This window comes from Cylas formicarius, unplaced genomic scaffold (genome assembly GCF_029955315.1).
Source record: "Cylas formicarius isolate icCylForm1 unplaced genomic scaffold, icCylForm1.1 PGA_scaffold_9__14_contigs__length_23061073, whole genome shotgun sequence".
In the NCBI taxonomy this organism is placed as follows: Eukaryota; Metazoa; Arthropoda; class Insecta; order Coleoptera; family Brentidae; genus Cylas; species Cylas formicarius.
The window spans coordinates 218880-243981 of NW_026844365.1; the positions used below are offsets into that span (position 1 = coordinate 218880).

The 25102-nt window shown below is 43.3% G+C and overlaps 1 protein-coding gene across 3 annotated transcripts; it reads right to left on the minus strand.

Moving 5' to 3' along the window:
- On the minus strand, positions 1–24375 carry LOC132707560 (BAI1-associated protein 3). Of its 3 annotated transcripts, none has more exons than XM_060679462.1 (15): positions 24191–24375; positions 14082–14167; positions 11208–11501; positions 8220–8436; positions 7806–8001; positions 7454–7757; positions 4775–5439; positions 4060–4172; positions 3793–4004; positions 3283–3559; positions 2900–3224; positions 2216–2850; positions 1977–2164; positions 896–1077; positions 1–839 (listed from the first exon to the last, which is right to left on the minus strand). In XM_060679462.1, the coding sequence occupies exons 2-15, from the start codon at positions 14150–14152 to the stop codon at positions 745–747; spliced, it is 3774 nt and encodes a 1257-aa protein (XP_060535445.1). In that variant the 5' UTR covers positions 14153–14167; positions 24191–24375; the 3' UTR covers positions 1–744. The 3 variants fall into 3 exon arrangements, with proteins under 3 accessions (XP_060535445.1, XP_060535446.1, XP_060535444.1); XM_060679463.1 differs by lacking the exon at positions 24191–24375 and adding an exon at positions 21638–21652; XM_060679461.1 differs by lacking the exon at positions 24191–24375 and adding an exon at positions 16418–16465.
- Between the last annotated feature and the right edge of the window lie 727 nt (positions 24376–25102).

Here is a 25102-nt window from a genome sequence, read left to right on the forward strand (position 1 = left end):
TTTTTCTGTTGTCGTCGAGATGCGGAGAAGGGGGAGTCTTCGCGGCTAGTTTTTTTTTGCGATATAGACTGATGTATATCAAAAATGCAAGTATAGAAATCGTTTTTGTATATACGCGTATATATATGTGCAGATTTTGTACAGTCACATAATTTATAATAGTATTCGAAAGGTGGGCGTGGTTTTGTACGTATAAGCACGCGGCGGCGGACGCCACTGATTGAACCGCTGACCCTGTTTCGCGGCCACGGGATGCAGTAAAGGGGGGCGGGTTATCGGTTTTGGTCGAAAAATCGATATGGCCGTATTCCAATTGATATTAACCTCAAAGATTGTCGATCGTTCGAGAAGATTACAATATATGCAAAAATTAGGCGCGATGAAACGAAGCGGTACAACATCACAATAGACTATATGTCAAAGGTACAATTGTATTTACAGACGCGAGTGCGCGGCGCTCGGAGGCGCCTCGTCGGTAGAAAAAATAGAGGTTATACATATACATTTGTCTCGAAGAAGTGGGCGGGATCGCGCGGGCCAGAGCCTATCCGCGTCACACCCGAAGCGAACGATATATCCGGTAAAACATTGAGGTTAGAAAACTAAGCAGGGTGCGCGATCGAGATAATAGGATTTGTCATTTGTTTTGTCGTATTCTCCCCGGATTTGACGGTCGGGTTCTGGTCTACGGGTGCGGGGTGGGGCGAGGACGGGATGGTGTACAAAACATTCAGTACGCGAAATCTACTTGACGGCGAACCGTTGTCTCTGCTTTTTGACGAACTCTACCGCTAGGCGATCGGTCAGTCTCGACTCGAGGATCTGCAAGATCGGGTGACCTGCAAACCGAACGAGTGACAGTCGCGGAAGGTGCGCGCGCGCGCCTTAACCTCACTTTTGTTGTGCTGCTGCATCAGGACCAGCTCGACGGGTTTCAGGCCGTGGAAGTTGTCCACGGAGGCGTTGTCGGCCACCCCCGATATCGTCCCTAGTGCGAGGAAGGCTTCCCCAGCGAAGTCGTTGGCGGTGAGCACGTCGTGGTCCATCACCGTGAAAGCTATCATGGCGCCTGGCGACCTGCGAGGCGGCGAGCCACAATTTTATCGTATATTAAGGAGGGTGTCTCTATAGAGGGTCTCCCTCCACGCCTATTATTATTTGTTTGCTTGCTTCCGGATAGCAAATACAATTTTGGAACTTAGCGACTCTCACATAGAAAATACGAAAAAAAGTTTTTTGGATTCTTCTGAATATTTAAAATATTGTTTTTCTGATACAGGGTGTCCCAAAAGAGTCCCCTCCGACATCAACTTTGTTATTTTAAATGGAACACCCTATATAATTCTGCACTACTCAATCGGTTTCACAGATGCGCCTCATCGTCTACAGGGTGTCCCAAATAGGCGGTGCCGTTTTGGCGAATTCAATTAACAAAATCTCAATTTTACTTTTACTTTTTGAGATATTCGAGGTTTAAGATAACACCCGTATAAATTCTTGTTGAATTTAAATTTGAATTTAGGTCACTTGTTTGGCAATATTAGGTATTTTTTAAATGGAAAAGACACGATACAACGATATAATACTCTAGATATACGAATAAAACCTATTGCTAAAAATACAGGGTGCCCATTAATACGTGGAAATTACACTTCAACAGTCTGGCATTTTTTGTTTTAGTGATTTATCTATTCAAATTTGTTACCTTGTTTAGTTAACCTATAAACTTTAATTATTTATTTTTGTTATTAGGTATTTTCAATCAAGCTGGATATATAACTATGAAATGTTTCTTTAAATGTGAATTCTGAAGTTTTATTAAATCGGTTAAGTGTGTAGTATAGAATCGATTTTTTTTTCAAAATTTCCAAGCATTAATGTATTGCTAGAAATAGGTTTTATTCGTGTATCTGGAGTATTATATCTTTAAAAGAAATAGTGTCATGTCCTTGCTATTTATTTGGAACACGGTGTACCTGCATTGCTCCAGCGATACGCTGAACTCAAAACACTCGTCGAATATCGGGTGGAGCGTCTTCTTGTGGACGTTGGTCTGCTGCTCGTTGCAGTGGGGGAACACCTTCTTCGGCAACAGCTCTATGATCACGAACGGATCGCTGAATCCGTTCGGGTCCAGCGGTATGATGTCCCTCGCGTGCAGCACCTAAAATTGGCGATCGTCACCTCTGTCGCGCGCAGGCCTCGGCGGGTTTACCTCCACACACAGCGAGTCGTGGTTAAAGTAAGCCCTAACGGCTAGACTACCGTAGGGACCCGACGTGGTGTTGTACTGGTCCATCAGTCTCTGGCCATAGAAGATCTCGATCAGCTTCTCGGTGTCCGTCCGATGGTACTGCAGCCGCTGCTCTATTTGACAGAAGGTCGCCGAGTGTAGGGCCTCGGTACCGAGTCCTTGACCTTCCGCGTGGAAAAAGTCCACCATGAGTTCTAGGGCGGAGTGTAAACGCTCGTGGAACATGGCCGGCAGGTCGTCGCTGGTGGCCCCACCGTCCATTTGATGATTCAGCTCGACGAGCGTATACTCCCATATCTCCGCGAGAACCTTTTGAAAGTTCTGAGGAAGTAGCGCCATATTTAATAGCTGCAGGTGATTGTGGAGGTAATCGAAGAGCGGATCTACCGCTTGCTGAGTGGGCAGCGTGTCCGGCGACCAAGCGACGTGGAACATGGCCTTGCGCAAGGCCTCTTGCATCTGAGGCCCAACCCGTTTGAGGATGTCCGCTATACGCACTTGAAACTGGCTTAGAGTGCTGTCCAGCTGATTGGTGAGCGTCGCGAAGTGCATCTCCGACGTGAGTGATTCCAAGGTGACGAAATCGAAGTAATTTTCTGGGAAAGAAAGACATTAATCGCGCCGAGAGATCGATGGGAAACTTACCTAATAGAGAGACGAACTTGTAAACGTATTCCAGGTTGTTGGAGGCGATACACATCTCGTCGCATACGCGGAAGGGTCCCAGGCGATCGAAGTACCCTGTTTCCATGAGCCCTTGGTAGGTGATGTCGGCGTACAGCAGCGCCGCCGAGCATATGCAGTCGAGAAGTTGCGAAAGGAGACATACCGAGTGCGCCTTGGGCCACTGCAGCAACCTCCAAAAGTCCCTGAGCTGGCAGAACATCGCCACCACGTCGACGGCCGAAGAGCTGTGCTTCACCAGCTTGTCGCCTTCACACGGCTTTTCGATTTCCGTAGCTGTTCGCACCTGGGGCACATACAAACACCGTCAAGAACGGGCGATTGTGGGTTCGAATGACACCTACTCTCTGCAGGCTCTTGCCCTTGCAAACGGAGAGCCAGCAGCTGACCGAGGGCTCGAACCACTCGTGACAACGAACGAGGAGGAGCTTGTGGTCACCTCCGGAGGGTAGGTTCTGGTGGAAGGTGGCCAGGTCTTTGACTTCCATGTATACTGAGAAGATCAGACGGCTGTAGGCCGCGTCAGGGTGTTCATTTTGATTGAGGAAATTGATGACTTCGTCCGCCATCAGCTTATCGATTTGTTTAAACACGACGCTGAAGTAGGGTATACCGTTTGTGCTGGAAAGGGGATGAAAAGTTCAAACAAAACGCGGAGGAGAAAGAGAGAGAGAAAGGAAAATTTTAAACGGTTCACGGTCGAATCGAGATTCGGCGAGCTGGAAACCTGTTAATTCGCTAATTAACACACCCCATTTACCCTTTCACACTAAACCCTCTTTGTTTATCCGTACGTAATGGAAAGGCACGAGCGGCGAGAGGTTAAACAAGCGCCGCAACAAAGAGAAACGCACCCTTCGAACACGGGGTGGTAATGGTGCAAGCCGTGTTTCATCTGGACATAAACCTCAGAGCAGAAATCCACAAATGAAGTGTCGTACTCGTCTGATGACGGCATTATCGACGCCTTGAGCGCGGCCAACCATTCTGGGGTGCCTTTGCGCAGAGTAGCCACAATTTCACCTCTGATCTCCTTGTTGAAAGGACAGCATTTCCAGAAGGCTTTCTGCAAGCCGGGCGAATAATTTTTCTCAGACGAAGAAGTTGTATTACTGACTCACCATGTTGGCTACGTAGGCGAGGCACCGTAGCAGGTACTCCAGTCGGCTCAAAGAGGGAGGATGCAACGCCGGAAACAGCTGACGATGGTGCCGTAACTGTTGCAACCATCGTTCTACAGAGGGAGAATTGAAAAATTTAAAAAAAAAAATGGTGTAATGGCCGGACCGCGAAATCATCTTATGTCTTAGCAGATGGAACGTTTCTATTGTGATAAGCCTAGATATAAAGCCGTCGTGCTTGATCTGCATTTCCATTTGCTCTTCCGTAGCTAAAATGCATTTCTCCTGTTCAGTATTTAAATAATCCTGATGGGCCATTATAATAGCAGGGAGGGGAATTTGAAAAATAAAAAAAAAATGGCTGAGTGGGCGGGCCGCCAAATCATCCGTTCATTTGCGTCGCCGTAAGTTTGCATTGGCTCTCACGATATTGGAAATTTATAGCTTTTCAGCAAAATGGCGGAAGGGCTGCAATATTGCTTAAATTTGATCTACGAGAAAAATATTTATAAGCGATTTCGCGCAAATTGGAATTTAATACGGTTAAGATCCTTTCTTTGTCTTTTATTGCATAATTTATTAAAGTTACGAGTTCCCGAACTCCGACCTCTCTGGCCGTGTTGCCAACGAGACGCAGTACCCGGTTTAAATCGCAACAAATTTTGTTTAAAAAAAAAAACGTAACAATAAACGATAAAATTCGTTTGTTAATTACCCTGCATGGCGGTAAACTTCTCGGCCAGCCACATTTCCTCCTCGCGCGTGAGCGTGAAATTGTTCCACGCATTTTCGACGTCCGTTAGGAGCTGCAGCATCCATTTCGGATCTAGTGGCGTCTTTAGGTAGACCTTCGAAGCGGCGACGAATCGAGCTATGGCGGTCTGGAGTTCCGTGAGGTCGCCCTGGACCGCGTGTTGGTGTAAAATCGTAAGCGCTGGTCCGGGAAGGTCGCCGCCCCACGTCCACGTCTCCCTACTCCAGGTGCGCAGCTCGTAGTCGATGAACGTAGCGAACAGACTCTCGTGTTGTGTCAGTTCCGTCCAATTATCCTCTTCGGAAGCACCCCGGTTCTCTCTCGTCGACAGCCACATTTTGAGGCGGATTCGTCCCTGGACCGAACTCCTTTGTGACCGCGCTTCTAGCTTGAACCAACCCTCGAGACCCGTCGACGGGATATCCTGAAGCGGGATCGTGACGCAACCGAGAAAGTCGTCCTGGGAACTTTGACGGGCCGACTGACACACCTGCTTGAAGAACCGACCGAGGCCCCGCACGCCTCTGATCTCGTTCAGTTTGCTGACCGCCTCGAGAACGGAACTCTCGTCGTCGTGGTCCCATATGTCCAAGTGCAGGGAGTCGCTGTTGATGTCGTCTATGTCGCTGAAAATGCGAGACGGGATTTCGATACGAGAACCTCCTTCCCCGTAGTGTTCTCGGCGGGATCCCCGTGGGGACTTAATGTGTAGCCGCTGCCATAATACGGGTCTCGATGTGATGGGATCGGGATTTCGAGTCGCGCATATTAAACAGGAACTCCGGGCCTCTTCCGCAAAATCGAGTTTCGACCGTCCCCCGAGACCTTTTTTACCTGCGCGTGGGTTTCGGGTCTCGCCACTTATATAGGTTAGTAGGAGAAACTCATTTAACGGAATTGCGAGGAACCATTCGAAATGTCGTGTTCGGAAACTTGGAGGAAAGATTCAACGTGGACTTTTACTAAATTAATGAATTTAAGTGGTAGCACGCAAACGGAACACATCAGAACGAAATGACAAAAAGATCAAGCTTTAAACGGTGGCACGCTTTTTGCGTTCTAGTAAGAGGTGAATAAACTCCACAATTTGCGAGATGGTAAGGTATGCGAAACATTGAGTTATCACAGCTTCTGTAATATGCGTTAAATTGTATGCTGTGTAAAAGAACTGGACAATAATACCGCCCATTCACAATCGTGAAGCGAAAAACTAAATCAATCCGAAATCTTCTGGTATGAAGAGTATGAATATTGAAGGCCTTAGTCATAATACTGTAGTTGATCTGATACCCATTATAGATATCGATGTGCTCTTTTGAAGCCAAAGATCTTAAATACTTTCTGAAAGACTTCGATGTTACCTATGTGGCGGGCATAATATGGTGTATACTCCAGTCTAGAACGAACCAAAGAGTAACTGGAGCAAGTTGGCCACTATTGCATACAACAAACCCAAGGACTGGCATCTATTTACCAGTTCCGCAAAATGTGTCACAAAACTAGTTTAGAATAGAAGCAAACACCCAAATCTTTAATGCTAGTGACGGCTTCGATCTCGACTCCATCAATGCTATACCGGTTGTGAACCATACTCAACGAACGACTAAAGCTAATACTGCAGCATTTTTTTTTTAGATTGATCGCAAGACCAACTCTCTTGTATCACTTCAAATCATCCGCAAATAAAAGACATTGCGACTGCGAAACTGCACTAAGAAAATCATTTATAAACAAGTTAAAAAGGATGGGTCCAGTGTGAGAACCTTGGGGGACTCCCGAAAAAATATCAAGTTTACCTAAAACATAATTACCGGAACAGATCGGTACTGTTTCCACAGCGCTCTTTATCGTACTTCCTAGTACGTACTTACTAAATTATGAAACCATGTAAAAAGTAACTCTAATCTTTATATTCTCTCAAGAAACTCAGATATTCAATACAGTTTAAGACCGAATCTTCACATAAAAATACCTACACATTTTGTTTTGACGAAAAATAGCTAGTCAAACAAAATTCAAGTGCACTCTTAAAGACATAGGGCTCGCCTATAGCAATATTAAAGATTTTGTTTCTTTGTGATGCTTTTTAATACTTGTCATTTATTTATCTATTATTATTATTATTATTATTATTATTATTATTATTTATTATTATGGTATTTACATATCCATTTGGAAGAACTTAAAAATTTGCGTTTTTCAGTTATTAGGATAGAACTGTTTCAAAACCATAGTGTTTTTTTTTTGAAAAAGCGATACAAATTAAGTTGAAGTGTGGGATCCGTTTGGTACAAGAACGTCACATTTTCAGTTGCGAATCGATTGCAGAGGAGATGACATAAATTTTTGATTATAAAGTGGCGTATTTTGGTGTTATAGATAAAATTGAGCACTTTTTTAAAGTCATACTGTCACTTTTTTATTTAATATTTTAGTCGTTCTTAAAGAACGTATCATGTTAAGACTGGAAAAAAAGCAGGACAAAAATAATTTAAAAAGCAATGAAGAAGTTAAATATGTCCGGCATTAAGCCGAAGAGGTAACAGGAGAGTTATTGAGATTGGCACGTGCACACTTCACTATTTAAAAGGTTTCCGAACACCCTCTATGTATTTTTCCATAACGAAAAACGACACTTACAATCGGAACTTTTCGTTCCATTTGGGATTGAGCGTGTGCGGTTTCACTGACGTCGCCCTAATGAACTTGGCGGGGAGGGCGCTGCCCAGGCTGTCCCTGTGTTCGCGCACTCGCCCGTCTTTCCGCTTGAAACTCAGCTTGAAGCTGTGGTGTTTGCGGAGCTTTTCCGAGCTCCCGTGGTTGCCGTCCCCGATCCCCATGGGGGAACAGGCGTCGGACAGGGTGCGATTCGACGTTAGGGGTTGCGGCGACGACGGCGCCGCCATCGGTTGAATGCCCAGCATGCAGTAGGGGTCACTGAAACCTGACGCGAGCATCTTTAAAAATTTTAAATTCATGAGACGCGACGTACCGTTAGCGTCTTTCGCCTCCAAGCCTTCGGCCTCGACGACGACGACGCTGAGGACAACTATGGGAGGCTGCTCCTCCCCTGCGGCGTGGAGCATCCTGTAGTGCCTGTCCGGAGGCATGTGGAATGCCTTCTGGCCGTACATCAGTAGATCTTCCTTGTAGTGGGCGTACTGTCCGCCAGGGGCTGGAGCGCCGACCTGGAGCAAACGTCGGAGCGGCTTTATCAATCACGAATCGCCCGGAAGGAAATCCAGACGCTCCGACGAAGTTTTTTTGTGCCAATTTTAAGTCCGTCACCGTCGGAAATCTCGCCGCTTAAGTCGCAAACTTTTTCGATCAAAAGTCTGCCGGATCGTTTTTTTTTCCGCCGACGCTATTAATTCTTTAACGTTTCGCCCCAGGCTCAGATACTTACGGTGTTCGCGATCGTATACAGCATTTCGACGTAGAGTTTGTCCTTTTCGTTCTGGGACGACGTATAATCGAAGGGGTTGATGCCGAGATCTACCTCGGGAGGGGGCGGTTCGGACGCGATTGACTCTGCCGCCTTAAGTACGCTCTGCCTCTGATTTTCCTGTTTCCAGGCGAGCGCCGTGAAACTCTCGAAATACGAGCCGTCTATGTCTTGGACGCTGGAAAATAATCTTCCGTTATGATTTTCGAACTTTTTTTTCTAATCGATCCGTCGAAAATCCGTACGATTCGCGACGTATTATGATCCCCATCAAAGGACAGATTTGTGCGATCGTATCAACGTTGACATATTTTTTTATCGGGAAACGGTGCCGAAGGAAATGACGATATAAGAAGTTCTCCGCAATGAAATATTTCGCACGAGAAGACGATGACAACATAAACGACGATTTAAACTTCTCATTCGAAAATTGAAAAATGATGACGTCATAAATGGTGCAACAACTAGGAAAAAATAACAATTTTAAAGTTTGTGGTTATTTTTTCAAATCGATTCATCCAAAATCTGTACGATCGACCCTGTATTATGATCCCCAACAGAAGATAAAGATAACTGAGAGGTTGTTTTAGGATTCGGACCGTCGTATCGATGTTAATGCGTTGTTAAGCGAGAAAAGATGTCAAAGAGAATGACGATATCAGGAACGAATATTTTTAAAGGCGTTTTTGTAATTTCATATGAAAACAGATAATTAGGAATTGAACTAAGGTGGCTTTTACTTGATGAAAATCCATTTATCAAAATAAATAAGAACTGTCTTTATCAAATGATTTGATAGGCACGGTGTTGTCGAAACAATTGTCATGTAAAAATATATAATCTCGTGAAAATCTGAACTTTTAGTTCTTATTGTTAACATCTAATTCGTTGTTCATAAAGAAACGATGCCAAAGAAAATGGTGATTTAAGAATTTCTCCAGCTTCAATGCAATGATTTATTTCTTACGAAAAAACATAGAACACAGAAGACGTTTTTGTAATATCAAAAAAGTAACTTTAAACCTCTCACCCGAAAATTGAAAAATGATGACGTCATAAATGGCGTATAAACCAGGAAAAACAATTTTAAAATTTGCTGTAATTTTGTGAAATCGATTCATCTAAAATCAGTACGATCGGCGACGTATTATGATCTCTATCATAATTGAGAGGTTGTTTTAGGATTCCGACGATCGTATCGATGTTAATGCATTGTTCGGCGGGACAATACGTCTGAGAAAATGACGATATCAGAATTTCTCTAGCTTAAATTCAGTGGTCTATGTTTTGATATCGTTTATTACGTATGACGTCACAAACGAGGATTTTTAAAGGAGAATGTTTTACGATTTGGATGATCGTATCGATGACGATTTATGATTTTTTCTAGTTTAAATGCGATCTATGACTTAACCTCAATATACTTCGTTCGAGAAGACGATGATAAGATAAACGACGATTTTAAAAGAGCAATGACGTCATAAATGTTGCAAAACCCAGGAAAAAGTAGGCAATGTTAGAATGCATCTGACTTTTAATAAAATTTTTTGAATCGATTCGTCCAAAATCTATATGATTGAGGGGTTGTTTCAGGATTCATATGATCGTATCGATATTAATACGTTGTTCATCAGCAAACGATGCCGAAGAAAATGGTAATTGAAGAATTATTTCGCCTTGTCCTTAGAATTTATAACGTATCGTCATTACACTTTGTAGCAAAAGATACAATATAAATGACAATTTTAAAATACCATATAATATTAAAATGCAAAAATTATATAATTTCATGGCGAAATCGAGCAACGAAATATTTTAGAACCGCAAAAACCGGGGAAAAATTGCCAATTCTCGAATCCGCGTCAGTCCTATTTGAGCCGGAAAATCTTCCGGATCCGACGTCCTTACGTATCTAATTGGGCGATTTCCGGACGACCTTCGACCCCCCTAGCAGCAAAATCACGCGGGCGACCGCGTTTTCGCCGGATTCCGGGAAAAAAACGGCGCTGACGTGACCGCCCGCGGGCGAAATTGATCGAGTTCGGCGCCTTCTCGGAAGGGGCCCCCGCAAACTCCCGATCGGAGATGCGGGTCACGAATTGGCGGGAGAGAACGGGAGACGCGACGTGACGCGAAAGTCGAGCCGCGGATTCTTTTACTTATTAATACCGCTCGAGAAACGCCCCCCCTTCCGCGTACCATCGGTGTACGCACAAAGACGTTAGGAAAATTCCGCGCAAAATGCAACCACCCCCCATAGAACAGTGTCGGTCCTGGCAGTGGAGTCTTAGAGTTTGCCCACTCTGCGAATACGAAATTATTAGCTTGGAAACTTCGTCCCGCTTCAAACTCGGTGCAATCAACCTCTAGCGCTTCCAAGTTCGCGCGCTATAACCCCCCTAATTAGCGCTCTCCATATTTCCTTCGTTTCGTTTATATAAAACTGGCGGGTGGCGGAGACCGGCGGGGGCGCGAACTGATTAAAACGGATTAATCAGCGCGCCAGTTTCGAAACCGAACTTATAACGAATGCTTGTTACGGTAATTCGATCCGTTCGGTGGCCCGCGCGCGAGCGCGCCCGTTCGGCGGTCGGGACGGAGGGGAACTTAACTCGAAATTAACAAGGTAACCAAGTGGCGGCACGTTACGGAAGTGAAGGGGGGGGAACATTAACCGTCGGCAGTTTTTATTTAGCGGAACCATGAAAAACGCTTTCCCTGAAAAATTTCCGGGAAGCCGCGCCGGATATTTTCCGGATATGAGGAAAGTTTTAACTCTGCTCGATTCCTTTAAAATTAAAATCCGATCCACTTCCCTTCCTTATTATAAGATTTCGTCTTAAAATCATCTTTCGTCGGTTTTAACCATACTCCACGAATACCTTAATCTTAGACCCCAATTCGATAGCGCCAGCAGCAGACTTTGATTTACCCGCTCGTCGAACTTACCCCGATCTGACCTGGTGGTCGATCTCCGGCCAACTCGACCTCCTGCAGCAGAATGTCGACGGCCTCTCGGGCGCGGCCTTGGGCGACCTCTGCCTGAAGGAACCCGGCCTACGTACCGGAGGCGCCGGCACCAAGCTATCCAACGTACTCCTCCTCCTCTGCACTAGGGCGCTGGCCCCGGGCGCGGGTACCACCTTGGGGAACCCCGGGGTGTTGCTGTCCCCCGAGTTGCTTCTGGACGCAGGCGACATGCCGGTCCCGCTCTCTGACGTGTCCGTGCGGCTTAATGAAAATCTGGAATCAGTCAGTAATTTGTTCTTAGTAAGTAGCAGAACGGAATTACTTCACAGTTCTTCGCCTCCGGGGAGACCTTGATATATTACGAGACGATGGGCGTAGAAGTCATCAAACAAAGACTTAAGTATAATTAATAATAGTAATAACAATAATCTTTATTGTCTAACAGATTAAGAACTATAACTATAACTAGTAGTCTCACTCCAGCAAAGTAATGATGAAACATAATATTATAATAATAATATTATAATAATTATTATAATATTTCAAATTTATGAAAGTTCAGCTCGCTCAGCAACTCCGGGCAATCCACTAATGAATTGCCAAGATTATATAAAAAATGAAGGAAAGGTACCAAGAGTGAGGGACCTTAAACATTAGTAATTTGTAATTGTATGTTCTTAATTTCAGTGATGTACTTGCCAAATATTGGTTGAATTGTACTCTCGCTCGCACATAACTATAGTATAACAGTTTTACAAAATCTCTAGAATTTCTCACGATGAATCCCAGCATTTTGAGTCCACTTTGACAGGCTTCATCGATATGATTTCTGAAGCAGAGTTTTGGTTAGTTTTTTAATCTAATAAACGACCAGAAATAAGTCGGATCCTCTGTGACTGCATTTTCGGCCTTAAAGATGTGATTTCTATTGCGACATCAATCATTTTCAATCAATTTTGTTTTTTGAATAAATTTGATCTCCTGAAATTATATTTGCATCCTTGTAAATTGGTTTGAAGGCTTTTATCTTGACAGAAGGATTCTTTTGTGACTATACATTCGATATTGGACAAAACTAAATCAAGATAGAAGCTAAGGAAATTCATGAAAATATTAATTAATTCTACCTTACAATCACTTTCAGTATCTGTGCTAAATAGAGGAGCATTGAAGCCGTCCAAAATGACGACTTGACTATTGGTAAACAAACTCATGTTATTTTCAAATTGCTCAAAACGACTCACCAAATCTTAGATATGCTAAGAGGTATATTTAAATCTACAGGAACCGCCCTAAAACCAGTCTCAGTATGAGTAATACGCTTAATTTTAATGGGTTTAACGCAGCCTGAATTTTGTTTGATTAAGTGAATATAATCTAATTTATTCAATGTAATAGAAGAATTCGAGGACAACGCCAACGCATAAGCAATAATAAATAAAACGTTCATTATTTGAACAAATATCTAGTGAATTTTATCGCCCGCAGTGAACTTTCACGCGGCTACGCTATAACCTCACTTATGGCCCCGCAAATAGTCGTTTCGCTGAGGCGGTATATAAGTGGAAACGGACCCGTCATAAACCGGACATTTTCCGATAAACCGCTGTGTGTTTTATCGTAAAAATGTCGCCCCTACTACTTTAGGCCGGTGGTAAATCGGCAATTTTTAATTTGTAGGTTATAAACCGGTTTATAACCTACGAGCGGAATTTATTAGTTTCGGGGACCTATCATTTTTAGAACGGCCTTTACTCTATGACGGTTAAGGGGATTACGATCCGTTACAGTAGTAGCATCAGCGCGGGGGTTTGACATTTTTTATTTTTAATGTATTTTTTTATTAAGGGGGACGCCAGGGAACTTCTAAAAAACTCTGTATAAATCAATTTGCTACGATATAACCTACAAATTGAATGTATTCATGATACTTTTTGTTTGGTTATTTTGGTTTTTCTTCTTTTTTTTCGGTTAGGGCGGGGATTATTTAGTGTGTAACCGATTAATTTTCATCGCGGCTAAAGCTGTTTTTGATGTTTTGTTTTTGTTAAATTGTTAATGTTAGATTTATTTCATTTTGTCCTGTTAACGTTGTTATTATTATTATTTATTATGTCGAAATCGATCCGCGAGCTAAGGCAAAAGAAAACACCGCGGGAAGGGTTAAAAGGAAAAAATAATATTTTCATTTATTCCGGACCGACCGTATACCGGAATTGTTTTCCGGGAAAGGCGCCGCGCGAAATTGCCGATTCTCCCTTTTTTTCCCATTATTTTTTCCTTTCCCACGCGCTGTCCGATCTCCACCACGCCGACGTTAATTGGGCATCGGAGGGGGGCGCGCCGGGGCCGAAGGGAACCGAAAAATCGATCTTCCTTACGGCAATCCGGCGGGGCGATCGGAGTTTCGATAATTATTCGATTTTTTTTCCGGGGAGGTAAAAAGCTTGATATAATCTGTTGCGTAGCGACTACTATGAGTATTCGCGATGGGGGGAGCAAAGTGAACATTCTAATTCAAAGTTTTAAATAAAATGCAATGAGTAGGTTCTGAAATATAATATTAAGCACAGAGACCACAATATGCAAGAATGATGCAAAATTATTTAAATGTTTTTTTATATGTTTTAATTTCTGTAGTGGTAACAATTTGCTCAAATTATTAATACGTTTATCAACTTTCAAGAACCAAGCTCAGTGTAAAAATAATACCGAATATTAAAGTGCAATAAACCTTTTCGGAGATATCGACACCGACAACGAGAAATATTTAGATTTCTCTCGGCTTTAAAGCAGTACGAGATACAAAGTGTTTTTTCGAAAACGAGATTACATTGCATAAATTTTCCCTACCTTTTGGGGCTGAGCGACAGGCCGGCGACGCTGTTGCTGACGTACTCCGACAGCGAGTTGAAGAAGCTCATTTTTCCAGCACGCACCTGCAAAAAAAAGGAAATCCGATTATAAATGAGGTAACGCGACGGATCCAATTCTAAATTTTAATTTGCGAATTCGGATGTCACCCCCCCCCCCCCAACCGCCGCCATACCGCGAAGGAATTAAAACGTTTAAACGGTACGTAAAAATCGCGAAACGACGGCGTCCTCGAATCGATACCAGTGTAAATACCACGGGGTAGAATTACAAATAAAACTTAGGACCCCCCTCCCCCGCACCACCGTCTTCGACAGCTAGACATTCTTATTGCCGACTCCATCCAGTTGTCTACATATATTCAAACAGGCTCTATAATTATATTTGGTATATTTTAATTCAGACGGGGTGATCCTAATTTACAAACAAATGCCCAGTCAGCGTCAAATTCGGATATTTACACACGCCACGACTTTCGACAGTCGTACTGATCCATAACTAAATTACCATCCAGCCCAAAGTCCATATCGAAGCAGTTTCACTTCTTTCCTCTTTCATTTCTTCTGTCAAACAACATCCATTATCAATGTATCAGACCTACACAAACCTACAGAAAGAAGCTTTCTAATTGATCTTCTGTTTGCAGCTGAAGTACTTCCGTATGATTAAAAATGTCACCGGTCAAATATCAAAAGTAATGGAAAAACATAGCACCAATTGTCGTAACAGCTCCCAATTTCTGTCGAGACAGCAGGTGTTTATATAAGGTTGTTCGGAAAGTCATTTCGTTTTTTCCCGTCAGAGGACTTAATTACGTTTTTTCGAAACCAACTTCACACTTAAGCCGCATAACCATTATATGTCTTGAGAGCTGATATTGCAAGGCTTGTGTGTGAAAAAGTTCTATTAATTCTACGCAGTAGTTTTTGGTTGGTGCTCTTTTAAATATGGAGAGCAATAAGCAGCATTTTCGTCATATTTTACTTTTTTACTTCAGAAAAGGTAAAAATGCTGTCCAAGCGAGAAAAAAATAGACGGATGTGTATGGAGAAGGCGTGTTAACAGTACGCCAGTGCCAGAACTGGTTTGCAAAATTTCAATCCGGCAATTTTGATGTCGAAGATGCACCACGGTCTGGAAGGCCGGTCGAAGCTGACAAAGATGCGATAAAGGCATTAGTTGATGCAAATCGGCGAATAATCACACGATAGATCGGTGAGAGATTAAATTTGTCGAATTCGACTGTTTATGGCCATTTGAAAGGCATGGGCTTAACCTCGAAGCTCGATGTGTGGGTGCCCCATGTCCTTACGGAGCGAAATTTGTGTCGTCGCGTTGACGTGTGTGATTCGCTCCTCAAACGTCAAGAAAATGATCCATTTTTGAAGCGGATTATTACTGGGGACGAAAAATGGGTTGTATACAACAATGTTAAACGCAAGAGGTCATGGAGCAGAAAAGATGAACCGGCTCAAAGCGTGTCAAAAGCCAACATTCACCAAAAAAAGGTGATGCTTTCCGTTTGGTGGGATGTCAAAGGAATCGTTTTTTTTTGAGCTTTTGCCGGACAATACAACGATTAATTCAGAAGTCTATTGTCATCAACTGGACAAATTAAATGATTCACTTAAAGAGAAGAGGCCCGAATTAATCAACAGGAAGGGTGTAGTGTTCCACCAGGATAATGCGAGACCTCACACAAGTTTGGTCACTCGCCAAAAACTTTTACAGCTTGAATTGGACGTACTGCAACATCCACCATATTCTCCAGATCTGGCGCCTTCCGACTACTATTTGTTCCGGTCCCTGCAAAATTTTTTGGATGGCAAAACCTTTACCTCAAATGAAGATGTCAAAAACCACCCGAACCAGTTTTTTGCCAGCAAGGACCAAAACTTTTATGAGAGGGGAATTATGTTACTGCCAGAAAGATGGCAAAAGGTGTTGGACCAGAATGGCCAATATATAATTTAATAAAATATTTATTCATTATACGAAAACTGTCTTTCATGTTCCCCAAAAAAACGAAATGACTTTCCGAACAACCCAATGGCATACTTTGCAAAAAACACAAATTGGGATAAAACCGACTGTGACGTCAAAAATGGCAATGCAAATACCATCTCACAATACCTGCCCAATTAAACTTTTCGTTAGTAATTTCAGTGCGTTTCGCTCATTGACTCGTTCGCTCACACGCTTGAACGATACGCGATACGAACCACGGCATCTAAACGCGAGTGCTATCAAGTGCCATTGAAGAGTGCGCAAGGGCAGAAAACTGAGAATGGCTCTCCTTGTCTTTGTTAACTAACCAATTTCCAGCTGAGAATTAGTAAATTAATCATTCGAGGAGCAAACGCGCGCCGGGCGGATGTGGGTCACGCGAGTATAGGAAAGAGCAGTCCCTCTCGGCTGCAAGCACCCTCGACGCAAACCCTCGTGTGCACTAATTGATGCTTTCGAAAATATTTATCGAAACGTGTCTCTCTTTGACGCGCGTCACAGCGAAGCGCTTTTACATCTGCGTGGTAAAATATTGTTGATGTTTCTTCTAAAAGAGGTGGACGAGTTCTTCGGTTCTTAGCGCCCGCCTGGTGCCACACTGTCTTTCTTGTAGTCACGCCTATTATCGTTATTATAACTCTGCCTAACGTCGCGTGGTGGGAGGTCCTTCGCCGTAGTCACATCCTGGTGTTCGATTTCAGGGAGGTCGGGCAGGCAATTGTTGACACCTAATCGTAAACCAAGTGTTAAATGCGCTGTACAACGCTTCTATCACTTAGGGACTGTGGGTACAGGTAATTGAAGAGCCAAAAAACCCAGAGCGAACAGCGGTGTCGGTTTCCGATGGTCGGTAATTTTGCGGCCTTTGTGGACGCTAATGAAAATGTGACGCCGTCCGTCGCCGCGCTCTGACCTTTCCGCGTCTATCAAAGGCGATGTGTCGGGCGGGACAGGGGGGTGGGGGGCGTTCCCTCGGGACACGCAAATTTAATAAAACCGGCATGCATTCCACGGGATTGGTTTTGTGGGGATTTCCCAGGCTTTCGCACACGGAAAATTCGAAACGCTCGCCTGTGTCGAAAAATACAAATAAAACGCTCCCCCGCGGCACACACGACTTTTACGTCGACGGTGGGCGGGAGGGTGCAGGCGCGGATCCGATTTTTCCGCCCGTTAAATTAATTAATTTTTGGATGATGATTCTGAGCCACTAAAGGCAGAAGAGTTTGGATTGTCGTGGACTCTTGAATATGTTCGGATTGGTTTTCAAGATCGTTTAGGCAGTTCCGGCAGCCAATTCAAATTTTCAAATATCTAGTAATGGACCCATTACCCATTACAAGACAGTCAGTAAAATTGAAAGAAAATTTATGAAAACAAGACATTTTAAGGACCTTCTAAAAATGCGCAAGGAAAAATTCATTACAAAATTCGGTGTAAATACGAATTGAAGAATACATTTTGTCTGGCCTTAAAATTAAAAATCACGCTCTCAAAGTCTCTCGATATCTCGCGAATTTTTAAAATGAAATTGTAACAGTTTCTGGTAAAAAAGACGATTTTGTATCTGTACAGACTACAGGTATATGTTAAATATTGGTATTTACTATTGTAGTACCATTGTGCTGATTGCATATATAATGTTAAAAAAGCGAAATATATGTCGGCGCCCTTATCTTTAAGCTCCCATGTTTCGTTTACCGTGAATAGTTATAATTCTGCCATTAACATTGTCAGAGGCAATCAATCAGGACAATCCTACGAGATACCTTTTTGGTATAAGATAGTCTGGTTCTATAGAAGCTCCGATGGTTGATTTTTGATTAGCTTTTTTATGGTTGACATGGCGGATCCTTGCATCCCTTTTAATACTCAATTGGGTGATTAGATAATTCATTCGTTTCAAGCCATTGCGGCTCAATTTGTCCGAGAAGTCTGACTCTATGTCATGAACGTTATTAAGAAATATCACAAACTCAATGTGATGTTTACGTATAAAATATTTATGTGTTCGATATACATCCTTTGAGAGGATGAAGTCGACCCTTTCTTTAGTACACGGAAAACATTTTACCACAATAACACAATATAGGCTGGGGCACGTCGCCTCCCCTCTTTTCGGCACAGATTCCGCGTAGCAATACTACTCGAGCGAGCCACATATCGACACGGTTGCCACGGCAACGGTATGATATGCGAAACGCGGCCTTGTCATTATGCCTAAACGCAGGGTTAGAAGATGCGTGACGTCACCGACGGTGCCTGAGGGTCAATCTGCCAGTACGCACGAAACTTTCCGACTTGGCGGTGGGTAACTTTCCAGCGTTCAAAATTATCGGTTCCCCGATAAAAACAAACAGTTACGAAGTCGGTTGGGCCCCCCTTCTTTCCCGCCGACGCCCCCTTCTACGGCAATTTATTACACGAAAGTTTACCCGGTCCCCGTCATGACGCCCGCGAGTGTGATAAATGGTCGGGGTGTATTATTATTAACCCCTGCGCGGCACCTGAGACGTAACGCCGGGAGCGATTTTTAAGACAAATCGCGTGGCGCTCGCAGGTCGGTAACAATAATGGCCGAATTAAATTTAGATTGACAAACACGCCGCCCTGTAATCACCGCCCACGGAATTTGGCGGCACGTTCCGATTAGATTACACGCGGTAATCCGCCCCTTCTCTCCGCGTAAAATTGAGTTTTAGTTTTTAGATTTAAAAAAATTGACAAAAGGCAAGTTTTAATGGAATCTTATAGAATTCGAAAATGGCGACTGGAATATCTAGAGAAAATTAGGATTTACAGAAAACAACAAAGGCCAATTCTTTACTTGGATGAGGGTTGGACTCAACTGATAAGTGTAAAATAAACGCGCCATCAAAAAGATGTAAAAGAATAACTATTTTGCGTGCTTTCTCTAAAGATGGTTGGATTCCAAATGGACTTTCTCTGTCTGCGAAAAATGTTAAAGATTCTTCTCTGGATTACCATGGAGACACCACCGCTGATTTATTTGAAAGTTGGTTTAAAAACAAACTAGTTCGAAACATTCCTTTTAATAGCGTCATTGTAATGGACAATGCAAGTTATCACAGTAGATAGTTGACTAAAATCCCTTCCTCATGTGACACAAAAGCAACGATCCAAAACTACATGTATAATAACGACATTTATCTGCCATTGGTCGTAACAATGTTTTTCCCCGTGTTAACTCCAATGTGCTCAATCTTATAGAAATCGAAGTTTTTAACATCCCTCCACAAAGTTGGGCAAATTCTGTTAAACATATAAAAAAGCAGTAATTTTATTTTAGATTTAAACATAAATACATACATAAATAAATAAATATTGTTTAATATCTTTCCTAACAAAACCCCATATAATTAAATTCTAAGCAAAGTACGGACCTGTTCGGCCATATTTCATTCTTACAGCTTGCCCGGGTCTTTCCTTAATTCGTATCAGTTAGTCACTTTCTTATATCTATGAATAGACTTTACACGTCCTCTGCATAGACCTTCGGATACCTCTGGAAATATTGTGGGAGACCTTAGAAAAAAACGAATATAAACATAAAGTTAAAATACAGGACACATTATCTGAAAGCATACCAATAGCAAAAGGTTTGTATTATTTAAAATATATATCTCAAACAAGCCGCTTTGCAGATGACCAAATGCTTCTAGTCCAAGATATTGATGACCTGGAATATATGGGGAGTATGACAGTAGGAGGAACATGTAGGACGTCAACTCTATAAACACCTAGGACTAAAAATAACACGCGACGGAAAACTAGATGAGGGAATAAAGGCCGCAAAGCAATATCCATGATAATGGCATTCTGTTGGACAATAGTATCTCCAGATCTAATGAAAAAACCATATATAACACAATTATCAAAATTATAATCAGTTATGGTATGATAACCAAAGAAGAACATTAAAAACATGCTTCTAACAACTTCTAGTAGAAATCGTCTGGAAGATCAAACGCAAGACAAAATAACAAAAAACGAATGCCCGAAAATCGGATACCAAAACAAATACTAATGGGGACATCGTAGGGGAAAATAAAGGAGGGACGCCCACGAAAAGTTGGATTAATACGAAAGGAATTGAAAGAAAGAGTGTGTACACGGGTAACATGAGAGCAGGTTGGGAGGAACCAGTCATCGCAAGAAAGCATTAAAAGAAAAACGCACGTTATTTACGCGCCTAGAACTTAATTAACAGACACCGAAAGGGTCCCGGCGAGCGAGACACAGCAGACACCTCGTTATAAAGTTTGCTTATTAACTTAGCCGACACTATTCGTTAATCGAATCCTAAAGGGAAGCGAGCGGGGCATTGTAATCACAAGGCCCTCGACCGACGACGGGCGGAGATAAAGCAGATGTCGAAATAGCTACCTATCAATCACAACCGTTATCACACGCGGGAATATATTTTTCGAACTGCGATAATTTGGACGGCATACGGTGAGATTAGCCGGGCGACACATGCACGTCCCGATAACAGACCCCCCGAAAAACATTTAATTAACCTAAAATAACGCATTTCGATCGTCTTCCCGCGCCACGTTCGAAATTCGCCTTTTTTAGGTTATATGTAGTGAGCCGCCATATTGGCGAAACTCGTTCTAGGTTACGATGCCGTCCAATCAGCTGATCGCGTTCCGCCATCTTGCATTATCCACAGGTGACAGCTGTTCACGAGTCGCCATATTAACGAAACTAGCCTAACACCTTCCATAGGCTACGATTTCCTTCAATCAGCTGATTACGGGCGGCCATGTTGTCGAAAAGCGGCGAATTTACGTCGAGCGATCGTGGCCAGGCCGCCGTTGAAAGCTTCTGCCGCATTAGGACAGCCATTAACGTTTCTGGCCGACGGTAAAAGCATTTGGATCAGATACGCCATTGTCGCGGTAATGCAAGGCCAGTTAATGAGCTCTTCGCGTTTTACAGACGCTACGTTTCCACCTTAAGCGTTTCCGTAATGTAAACGACGTCCCTGTCGCGGGTTATTCGACTGGAACAAGGAGCGCACAACTTTTCACGGACTTAATATCGTCTCATTGTCATTCCGGCTGCGAGACAAGTCGCCCGAACTGCACGGGGAATCGAATTAGAACTAGTGGCGGGTTTTCTGCGACTTATTCTTTATTTCTCTCGGTTCGTTGTTTCTCTCGCCTGTTTATTGCCGCGTCGCAGCTTATTTAGAGGTCGTTTGGTTACTTTATGGTACTTTAGTTGGGCCTCGTCCGCTTTTTGTCTTCCTCGCCTTTCGTTTGTTCCAATTTAAAAGAGTCTTTCCGCGAACAGCTGCCCGCTTTAGGGACGCTCTTGTAATTTTATTGGAGATAGTAAATATTTGCTGACTAACCTCTAAAACGTGTTTAACGCTTGAATGTTGAGGATGAACACCGGCGTCGAGGGACGTGGCATAATGGCGACTCACACACAACGCAACGCAACTACTGATGTTAACTGAAGCACTAAGAGTTAATGTTAAAAACCTGTCCGCTTACCCTTCGCAGATGGAGTTTGCATCTAGTTTGGTCTGCTTTAATAATCTAAAGTGTTACTGCTATTTTTCCATGATTTATTCTATCTCTGTGAAGGGTGATGGAATTTTCCAGTCCTTTTTAACTAAGCCAAGGTTCTAGGAAACTCGCCATTTGCCGAGAAGATTGGCCGAATGATCCTAGCAATTGTGGCCAAGAAGAAGAACGACTCTACGCTTGTTTTGACTTTTAACAGTGTCTTAATCAAGCGCTACTCCTAAAACAATTTTCGCTACTTACACGTCACTGTCAACATTTCTACGAGAAGTATTATTAACCCTTCCCTCTGGATCCCAGGTGGAGCACAGAGGGTTACATACACTCTGTTCCGGTTTAAAGCCAAGTACGTTTACACGTGCTTCTTATATTGCTTGAATTTTAATCGATACGGTTGAATAATTGATTAAACCGTGTGTGGCCCGTTAATAATGCAAACCAGTTTAATTATACGCGGCGACGAACGCTGCTGTCGCGTCAACAATACCCAACGGCGGCCATTATACTGGCGAAACTTGGTGTTTATCGATTCGGAACGCCACTGGCTTCGGATCTTTTGCGCGTAATACTGCCCGGTTTTCTTTTTAATTTCCGATTACATTTCGACGCCGATAACCACGGACAAAACCATTCCGAACGATTCGACAGATGATTTAAAAAAAAAGAACCAATACGGCTTGTTCGGAGACGTCATAAGACGGTTACAAACTTAAACGCCGCCATATATCGCCAACGCGTTTGCAGTTAACATCAATTTTTGGAATCAGCTGTTCACGGGCCGCCATCTTGTCAAGTAATGTCAATTTTTTTAATTAACCTCAATTTTGTTGTTCCTGCGCCGCCATATGGACAACTAACCTCAATTTTTGCACTGCTTCTCAATTAACCTCAATCTTCGCAATTAACTTTTCGCCAACCGCGGTCAGACCGGTCGCCGTATTGTCTATAACGTTACGGGCAACGTCAATTTTTAACGTGCGTGGCCATGTTGTCAAATTTTTGCACCTTGACATTCGTTCATCTCTATTTTTCGAAGTGATTTTCATTTAACTTTAATTTTCGAAATCAGCTGTCTGCGAACTGCCATATTGGCGGTCACACGAATCACCGTATTGTGTATAAAGTTTGGGGTAACCTCAATTTTGAACCCAGCTGTTCGTGTGTCGCCATATTGCAAGTAACCTCAATTTTTGGACCTGGATGTTCGCTAGTGTCCAATTTTTGCAATCAGCTGTTTGCGAACTAGCCCATATTGCCAACAAGGTTTCGGGTAACCTCAATTTTGAACCCAATTCTTGGTAAGTCAAGAAATTGTCAAGTAACCTCAATTTTTGCACCTCATGTCTGATTATTGGCAACAGGTTTTCAAGTCGCCATATTGGCTGTCACACGAGTCTCCGGATTGCTAATAACATTTCAGGTAACCTCTATTAAGTTTGGATGTCATTTTTTTCTCGAGAAATGATCCCATAGAAACAAGAAAAAGGAAAGTTAACCTCAATTTCGAACCAGCTGTTCGGAAGTCGCCATAATGTCAACGCACTAAACTGTTCGAGAGTGTCAGTTAACCTCAATTGAATTTGGATGTTTTTTTTTCTCGAAAAATGATACCATAAAAACAAGACGAAGTAGAATTAACCTCAATTTCGACCCCAGCTGTTCTGAAGTCACCATATTGTCAACTAACCTCATATTTTGCAATCAGCTATTCGCGAATCGCCATATTGGCTGTCATACGAGTCTCCGGTGGCTAATAATGTTTCATTTAACCCAAAAAATGATCCCATGGGAACAAGAAGAAGAATTAACCTCAATTTGGAACCCACGTTCACGCTTCGCCATGTTGCAGGTGAAGCTCCGTTACTTTTGGTACGCATTCTAGACGCTCGCGTGACGTGGTGGCAGTCACGCGAGTTCAGTCAAAGGGAATTGAAAAATGCGCCGTAAATAAAGAGCTTAACGGTCAGAATGTCGTCGCCAAAGGCTCGGAGACCCGCGGCGGTGTCCCTTGTCCGTTTCGTTTGAGAATTTTATTGCCTTTAGCTTTGAGATGGTCGCGATTAAGGCCGGTAAGTGGGTAAGTTTATACGTTGAAAGAAAATGAGGTCCGAGATTTACGTCGACGCGATCGCATAGGCCGGAAACGCGGCAACAGCGTCGGCACGTGATCGTGGGTCGGTCGACGTCCGTCAGACCTAGACGGGACGGAACAGTACTAAAAAAGTCAACAAAGGTAACAACATTTTGGAAATGGCTTAGGCTTAGACTTTCCGGGCAGATAATTTGAATATTTAAGAGAAATTTTTGAGGCTTTAATCGCAACAGTTAAAAGGTTACCGAAGTTAATGAGAAGTACCATCGCAAACGCATGCAGGTTTTGGTAACACGTCATTTTGCCAGACGCCACCCGAAATCGAGTGGATTCAGATCGGGACGCGTACCCGACTACCGCAAGTAAAACAAAGAAAAGCGGCGCTCCCTGCCCTCTCCGCGCTGCCGTTTACAAACACAACGACTTACCTCGCGGGGGTCGAGCTAAACCATGCCTGAAGGTGTGCAGCGACGGCCGAAACTGGGAACTGTCGGTAGCACCGCGACGGTACGTGATTATAGCGCGATCGTGAAACAACCCGTTTTCATCGTAGCCGACGCTCGATACGTGCCGTCGGGACGCTGGCGAGCGGCGTTCTGGCGCGTCCCGACGCGCGACAGGGACAGATATAATGATTCCGGGCGCTGCGCATGTTTTCCCGTGAGTTTTTGTTTTGATTTTTGCTCCCCCCCGCATCCGCCGCCCTTCACCTGGTTTGATTAGCTCGTTTTTTTTTCTGACCCGCGCCTGGCGATTAGATGAAAATGGACGTTTGATTAGGCGCTATCGGCGGAGAGGAGGGAGGTTCCTCGACCCCTTAGCCCCCCCCTCCAGCCCGTAATGTTATTTGGGCCCGTGTCGCCCATATAGGAACTCATTAAAGCCGGCAAATGAAAAAAGTTTGATTAATCAATGCATTTATGGCGATACGAGGCACGTGTGCCGTCAAAATTTTGCGATATTCGCTGCAAAGGGAGAGAAAGAAGAAATAAATAATTACGATTTATAAAACTTCTGGATTCCTCCTGCGTCGGTTTTTATTTGAGTCGAACTAGCTAACGTTTCGCCAATCATCCTTTTGGCTTCTTCAGAGCTTAACTGAAACTGGCTCGCATTTTACTCTGTACCTGCTTTCCTATTGTTTGAAATGGGCGGAGCTAAATGAGGTTCACAAACACCGTCTCGGATGACTGATTCAATAATTATGGGGCCGTCTTAACTTTTGAGATATTTTAAAGAAATTTGCGGAATTTGACATGTCCTTTTTGGCAGAAATTTCTCATAAAATAAAAATTGTTCTTGCAATCTCCCAACATTTTAAAGGAAACTTAATTTCTTGA

Coding starts and splice junctions, on each gene's coding strand:
- LOC132707560 (XM_060679461.1), bottom strand. CDS start 16,450: ATGATTAATTTACTAATTCTCAGCTGGAAATTG. Junction 8,437..11,207: donor GACCACCAGGTCAGATCGGG/GTAAGTTCGACG, acceptor ATTATTTTCCAG/CGTCCAAGACATAGACGGCT. Junction 3,225..3,282: donor AGGGCAAGAGCCTGCAGAGA/GTAGGTGTCATT, acceptor TATGTGCCCCAG/GTGCGAACAGCTACGGAAAT.